Raw genomic sequence first — 7,674 nt, forward strand, 5'->3', positions numbered from 1 at the left:
TGTTAGCCAGGATGGTCTCGATCTCCTGACCTCGTGATCCGCCCGTCTCGGCCTCCCAAAGTGCTGGGATTACAGGCTTGAGCCACCGCGCCCAGGCTGCAATAAACATCTTTAAGCCAAAGTTTTTTTCTGGATTTAGGTTTATTTCCTTTGGGAAAGATTCCCAGAATTGGAATAATTACGCATGAAAGGGGGTATGAACATTTTTATAGCCCTTGATGTGAGTTGCCAAATTGTTTTTTAAAGGTTGGACCAATTTTGACATTTCCACCTAGAGTGAGAGAGTAGAGTTGTAGATTTTGAGGAGGAAGTAGGCTCCCTCTGCTCAGGTCTGGGGGAACTTTCTGGGAGAGGTGAGGCTCAAAATGCATCTACAGCCTGGGATGGCAAAGAGCGGGAATGGGCTCTAGGAGGGAGAAGTGACAGGCAGCGGAGTAGGAACAGGGCCAATCTGGGCCCAAACAGAGTCCGGTTTGGCAGAAGTGAAATGTCACACAGGGCAATAGGAGGAAGAGGTGGGACTGAAGAATTGGAAGAGGGGTAAATAACGGGGGGCTTCTAGCACCTGGCTGAGGAGTTTGGACTTTGCCTGTGTTTTGGAGTCGAGGTGAGGGACTGAGGCATTGTCAGCCATCTGCGTAACCCTGATCCTTTCCATAATTTCCCTTTGTTACTCCTGCAGATGGGAGCAGCCTTCCAGAGTGGGTGACAGACAACGCTGGGACCCTACATTTTGCCCGGGTGACTCGAGATGACGCTGGCAACTACACTTGCATTGCCTCCAATGGGCCACAGGGCCAGATTCGTGCCCATGTCCAGCTCACTGTGGCAGGTGCGACCGTGGCAGGGCCCTTCAGCTGGGAGGGCTCTTTAGGGTAGCACCATGTACCCTGCCAGCCCCTTGGCTCACTCCTCCCTGCCCCTCGCTGGTCTCTTTCCTTCCAGTTTTTATCACCTTCAAAGTAGAGCCAGAGCGCACGACTGTGTACCAGGGCCACACAGCCCTGCTGCAGTGTGAGGCCCAGGGGGACCCTAAGCCACTGATTCAGTGGAAGGGCAAGGACCGCATCCTGGACCCCACCAAGCTGGGACCCAGGTAGGGCTGCCTCCCTCCCATACCCGCCCCTCCTCTCCTGCAGTGCCCACTCCCTGCGAGCTGGCCAGCGCTGTGGCTTCTCCCCTGGCAGGATGCACATCTTCCAGAATGGCTCCCTGGTGATCCACGACGTGGCCCCTGAGGACTCAGGCCGCTACACCTGCATTGCAGGCAACAGCTGCAACATCAAGCACACGGAGGCCCCCCTCTATGTCGTGGGTATGGGCTGGGGAGGGGTGTCCTGCACAGGAAGTGGTAGACCCAGACATTTGTCACCTTGTACTCAGTCAGCCCCTGTGTACAGAACATGACACAGAAGCCATTTTTGTGGCAGAGGAGGGGATTCGGCTGTCTCACCATGCCACTGCACAGTCTTAGAGTCCTTGCTCAGAGCCGGGCTGTCGTTTATTTAACATCCCATGGTCGGTGGGGGTGTGTGTGTGTTGCAGGGGAGGGTGTTCTCTTCCTACAGTGCTGCCTCCCAGGTTCCTGCAGCAGCCACACATATCTCTGGGTGGCTGGGGAGCAGGACCAGGTCAGAATGCAGTAGGACAAGGTTCTTTTCTCCAGGAGGCCCAGAGAGAATGATGGGTCCAGTAAAAGGCCCTGTACTTAACTCTGTGCCCCTGGGAGACTTATTTCTCCTCTGGAGACTTGTTTCTACATCCACAGGTGAAGGTGGTTTAAATGAGAAGCTCTCAAGCTTTTTTGGTTTGGCAGCGTTATTTTTCTAGACAAAGTATACTGTGAAAGTTTAAATGGATGAAAATGAAGTGAGGAGGCCCCTTGGTGGGAGCCACTGGGGTGTGTGTGGCAGTGGGGGGATCCTGCATGGTCTCTCTCTCTTCATTCCCCCAATGCCTCTTGAGACCCCTCGGTGGGGGCCATTGAAAGGTCCCTAGACCAGCAGATCCCTTCTACAGATCTGTTCATTGAAAAACCTGCTCTGTGCCAGGCAGTGCCTGGAATTCTAAACCTGAAACTCCCAAATGTTGCTCTCGGGGCCTGGCTTACATTATCAAGTCCCTTGGGAAGCTTCTTTTTTTTTTTTTTTTTTGAGATGGAGTCGCGCTGTGTTGCCCAGGCTGGAGTGCAGTGGCGTGATCTCAGCTCACTGCAAGCTCCGCCTCCCGGGTTCACGTCATTCTCCCGCCTCAGCCTCCTGAGTAGCTGGGACTACAGGCGCCCGCCACCATGCCCGGCTAATTTTTTGTATTTTTTAGTAGAGACGGGGTTTCACCGTGTTAGCCCGGATGGTCTCGATCTCCTGACCTGGCGATCCACCCACCTCGGCCTCCCAAAGTGCTGGGATTGCAGGCTTGAGCCACCGCGCCCGGCCGGGAAGCTTCTTAACAAACAGCGTGGGATTGTGGTGGCTCCCTGACAGGTGTGCGTATCTGTGTCGCCTGCCTTGACTTGCGATGCAGAGCCAGCTTGGGAACCCCTGGCCTCATCTCCTTCAGAGTCTTCCTTTGACCTCAGTGGGGCATGAGGACCTGCTGGCCCTTGTTAAAGCCAGTGAAGGTGGTGACCCTCCCGGGCCATCTGTTAAGTTGTCCCGTTGATGGGGTTGGGAGGAGTTAGTGGAGAAGCAGGGCTTGTTTTGCTTAGCAGCGCCTGCCCAGACCCATCTGTGTCTCTCTCAGACAAGCCTGTGCCGGAGGAGTCGGAGGGCCCTGGCAGCCCTCCCCCCTACAAGATGATCCAGACCATTGGGCTGTCGGTGGGTGCCGCTGTGGCCTACATCATCGCCGTGCTGGGTCTCATGTTCTACTGCAAGAAGCGCTGCAAAGCCAAGCGGCTGCAGAAGCAGCCCGAGGGCGAGGAGCCAGAGATGGAATGCCTCAACGGTGAGGGGCCCTGGAGGGGGAGGTGGTACCCGTGTGTAGGAGCTGAGCGCCCTCCCGCGGCCACGGAGGGGAGAGCGCCAGCCCTCAGGAAACCGAGCGACTGTTGCTGGATCTTGGAGCTGGGGCTGCCACACCCCTAGTGGGAAGCCTGGAGTTGGCTGATTACCAGGGCCTCCGCTTCTGAGCAACCTGGCTTGAGACTTCTTCATTGGAGTCCCTGGGACCAGCTTCCTATGATTCCCTGCTGTTTCCTACTCCCAGCAGGAAACCACAGATATCATTAGTATACGTATACATGTTGCTGTTGCACGTCTTGTTTCCCCCCATGAGTCTAAGAGTTCCCCCAAGGGCAGGCTTTCCGTTTACTTCCCTTCTCCTATCCCCACTTCCCTGGACTGGGAGCTCCCTGAGGTCATTACTGGGTCTCTCCTATCAGCTCAGGTGTTCAGGAGCAGGGGTTGGGTCTCCATTATTGTGATTTTCCCTTTGTGCCTGTTTAGGACTTTGCCCAATAGGAGGCCCCATGAAAGCAACAATCCTTATGTGTAGCTATGGTGTTCAGGGACCAGTGATTCAGATTAGACGTCTGCAGTTGGCTTCATCTCAGAGGTTGTAATCAGCTGCATCACTAAGGGGTCATACCCTAGGGGATGCCCATACTTCCCCCACCCAGCCCCAGCCCCATCATTTTATCATTTGGGCTTGCCCCTTCATGTGGAGTATTGTGATTGGACCCAAGTTGTCAAGAGTGGAAGACCAGGGGACAGAACAGAAATCCCCGTGGTGGCCAGAGTGTCAGGTCTCATCGTGACGCTCCTGTCGTCCTTCCCAGGCGGGCCTTTGCAGAACGGGCAGCCCTCAGCAGAGATCCAAGAGGAAGTGGCCTTGACCAGCTTGGGCTCCGGCCCCGCGGCCACCAACAAACGCCACAGCACAAGTGATAAGATGCACTTCCCACGGTCCAGCCTGCAGCCTATCACCACGCTGGGTATGTCGCCTTGACTACAGCTGCCCCTGCCTAACTGCAAGTCACCCGCTGTGTCTTGAGGCTGGGTACAGGCTAGTATTCCGAAATCCCTGAAACCTAGAATGTTAGAGGTGGACGGAAGTGTAGGTAGAGATCTAGCCCAGTGTGGCCCCAGAGCCTGTTATTCACTGCCTTTGTACAGATTTTGTCATTCCTGTGTACTACCTGTAGTATTATTTACTTGATGTTTTATTTAAATTGATTCTTTAAAAAAACAGACAACAACAGAAAAGCTAAGTTACCTTTGTTGTAGGAAAAAATATGAGAAATCATGGGTTTGTCATAGTTTTTTCCTAGCATACGTTAAGACGTGTTTACCATGAGCCACCAAAAATTCTCATGCGAGTCACCCTTTGGAAAATGCTGAATATTAGTCCAACCCTTTTATTTTGCTGCTGGAGACACTGAAGCCTAAGGAGGGAGGGGGTCACAGCGGAACCGGGTCTCATGCCCAGCCCAGGTGGGTGAGTCCCCACTGTAGTAGAGGCTAGGCCCCTCCCCCAGGTCAGGAGCTGCCTCTGCCTGGGTGAAGGTGGTTGGCTGACTCAGACTGTACCCACAGGAAAGAGTGAGTTTGGGGAGGTGTTCCTGGCAAAGGCTCAGGGCTTGGAGGAGGGAGTGGCGGAGACCCTGGTACTTGTGAAGAGCCTGCAGAGCAAGGACGAGCAGCAGCAGCTGGACTTCCGGAGGGAGTTGGAGATGTTTGGGAAGCTGAACCACGCCAACGTGGTGCGGCTCCTGGGGCTCTGCCGGGAGGCTGAGCCCCATTACATGGTGCTGGAATATGTGGACCTGGTATGCTGTTGGCAGGGGACGCGGGGGTCTCGGGTAGGGAGGGCAGTGTCCTACAAAGGTGGGAGTCGGGCTGGAGCACCGTGAAAACCTTGTCTCATGCGGTCTCAGTCGAGACCTCACCTGCCTGCTGTTACACCTTGCCCACCTTGCGATGCTCAGCTTCTGCCTTCCCGCTCTTGGATGCCTGCGTTCCCTTTATCAGCACCCAGTCTTTCCATCTGTATCTTAGGGGAGGGGTTGGTCCTAAATTCTTCTGGGACTTCTCACTGTCACACTGCAGGGATGCCTTCCAGGTCATCTTCTCTGACTCCTGTTTTCTTTGGTTTGTTATTTTTTCCTCCCCAAAAGCTTGTCCCCACTTGAGAATAAATGTATCAGAACCCACTTTCCTTCCCTCCTTCCTAGCACCACTTGTGACCTGAGTGTTACCCCAGCCACCAGCCTTCTCCTCTCCACTCAGGGCATCGTTCCCAGAGCTGCGCCTTCCTCTTCATTCCCCTACTGGTCCCAGCCCTCACCCCATGGTCCTCAAACTGCTGCTTGTCAAATCCCTAGCTCTGGGGCAAGAGCAGGCAGGAGTCCTATCAATCTTTCCATTAACAAGTACTTATGCAACTGGGCACAGTGGTTCACACTTGTAATCCCAGCACTTTGGGAAGCTGAGGCAGGAGGATCACTTGAGACTGGAGTCTGAGACCAGCCTGGTCAACATAGCAAGACTCTGTCTCTACAAAAAGTTAAAAACAAACAAACAAGTACTTATGAATGCTTGATGTATGTTTCTGCTGCTGGCGTTCTCCTCTGTTTGTTTCTATTAAATTGTAAAGCTCTGGAGGACAGGGGTTTCCTCTCCGGAATATTTGAGGACAGAGGGTAGGGGACTGTTTTCCTCTTGGCTCACTGAAGATAGGGGTTGTGCTGCCCCACCTGTCTGGAGGTTCCCCTTGGGGTAAAAATGCCAATTCTCCTCTCTTTCTGACTGAGAGAGCCTCTAGGAGACGTCTCTTGTATGTTTTTAAAGTTCCGTACTCGCAGTGAACTTTCCCCAGGAAAGGGACCCAGGCTAGCTTAGGCCTTCTCACTGCCTCCCCAGGCAGGAATTCTTCGAGCATCTGCTTTGTCTGAGGTTTTACAGCCAATGGCTCTGCACTGACCTGAGCATGATGCCTGGCTTTTCCCTTAGGGAGACCTCAAGCAGTTCCTGAGGATTTCCAAGAGCAAGGATGAAAAATTGAAGTCACAGCCCCTCAGCACCAAGCAGAAGGTGAGGACGGAGTGAAGGAGGGAGGGAGAGGGTGCCCAGGGAGCAACAGAGGCACCATTTATTGAGGGCTCTCTATGAGCCAGGACCTATGGTAAGAACTTCACATGTGTTACCGTAATTATCATGGTAGTCCTCTGAAATATATACTACTATCCCCATTTTGTGGATGAAGACATTGAGGCTTACGAGGTTGTATGACCTGTCCCAGGTCATGTATCCTAAAACTGGCTTTGCATTGCCATGCTGGCTTCACGGAGAAGAGCTACCCTCGGACCTTGCCCCTGGGCAGGAGCTTGCATTGGAGCAGGACGCCTGCCCATCTGCAGTGAGCTCTGAGCTGGAGAAGCAGCAAGCAGTCCGAGTGCAGGGGCCTGCTGGGCTAGGTGTGGGCCTGAGCCTGTTTCTTCAGCTCTAAGTGGAGAAGACTCTTCTGTGAATGGGCTGCCTGCCTGGGTTTCCCCGTCTGTGGTTTGCATCTTGCCCTCTCTCTTGGGTTGTAGCTGTCCAGGCTTTCCTTCTAGTTTTCCTCCTGCCTTCTGCGCAGAGATTGTTCTGGGCACAGAGCCCTGGCTGGGGCCCCTGTGGTGGAGCAGACCTCGGTTGAAATAGTGAAGAAGGGAAAACTTGCCTGCTATCCCCTTCCACCTCAGTCCATACCTTTCCAGTGCCTGGGGCTTGCTGTGGCCCGGCCCCTTCTTCCTTCCCTCAGGTTCTTCTTGTCCACAGCCGCCTCCTCTCCCCTCTGAAATGGATCTACTTCCTTCCATGTGACTGGAGAGTCTGCTTCCAAGCTGGCAGTGAAGTGACCTCATAAACCAAATCAGAGCTCGGGGCAGGGTAGGCAGAAGGCTCTGCCCTTTCTCCCAGGGGACCATTCCTTGCTTGCTAGGCTGTCCCAGGTCACAGACTCTAGAGGCAAAACAGAAAGGCATGGCTGGCAGATGAGTCAGGTGAATGGGACCTTGGCTGCCCCCAGTCTCTCTGGGGAAGCAGCTCTGTGCCCTTCAGGCTGGCCCCCTCTTATTACATGTGAATTTACTAAGACCCAGACAGGACAAGTGACCTGGCCTCCTGACACCACACCCCTATTTCCATCCCCATGAAGCTGCAGGAACTCTGTATAGTGGCTGTAGAGGAGAAGCCACAGGATGGGACTTGCGACACCAGCTAAGTGAGATTTCAGGACTGAAGAGCTCTCAAATTAGGACACTCACAGAGCCAGTGAATCCTCACAGAGCCAGGTGTGGCCCCAAGGGCCCTTGGGAATGCAAAATTAGAACAGGCATCAGCTAGGTGCAGTGGGAGGCTAAGGCAGGAGGATTGCTTCAACTCAGGAGTTTGAGACCAACCTGGGCAGCATAGCAAGACCCGGTCTCTATAACAAATAAAAAGTTAACCGGGCACGGGGGCGTGCCTGTAGTCCCAGCTACTTTCGAGGCTGAGGAGGAAGAATTACTGGAGCCCAGGAGGTTGAGGCTGCGGTGAGCCATGATTACAGCACTGCACTCCAGCCTGGGCAACAGAGCACAATCCTATCTCAAAGAAGAAAAAAAGGCCGGGCGCGGTGGCTCAAGCCTGTAATCCCAGCACTTTGGGAGGCCGAGACGGGTGGATCACGAGGTCAGGAGATCGAGACCATCCT

General features: G+C 54.0%; 1 protein-coding gene across 4 annotated transcripts in view; it reads left to right on the forward strand.

Annotated features, from left to right (window-relative positions):
- Positions 1-7,674, forward strand: part of PTK7 (protein tyrosine kinase 7 (inactive)) — a 97,253-nt gene that overhangs the window by 73,200 nt on the left and 16,379 nt on the right. For 3 of the 4 annotated variants that reach the window (XM_011986761.1, XM_011986762.1, XM_011986764.1), the window contains 7 exons: positions 683-832; positions 946-1,096; positions 1,188-1,315; positions 2,743-2,946; positions 3,779-3,934; positions 4,536-4,768; positions 5,952-6,032. In XM_011986761.1, the coding sequence (XP_011842151.1) occupies positions 683-832; positions 946-1,096; positions 1,188-1,315; positions 2,743-2,946; positions 3,779-3,934; positions 4,536-4,768; positions 5,952-6,032 (1,103 nt within the window). The remainder of the gene's footprint in view (positions 1-682; positions 833-945; positions 1,097-1,187; positions 1,316-2,742; positions 2,947-3,778; positions 3,935-4,535; positions 4,769-5,951; positions 6,033-7,674) is intronic. The other variant, XM_011986763.1, reaches the window with a different exon arrangement.

Source organism: Mandrillus leucophaeus, unplaced genomic scaffold, assembly GCF_000951045.1.
Source record: "Mandrillus leucophaeus isolate KB7577 unplaced genomic scaffold, Mleu.le_1.0 Scaffold3, whole genome shotgun sequence".
In the NCBI taxonomy this organism is placed as follows: domain Eukaryota; kingdom Metazoa; phylum Chordata; class Mammalia; order Primates; family Cercopithecidae; genus Mandrillus; species Mandrillus leucophaeus.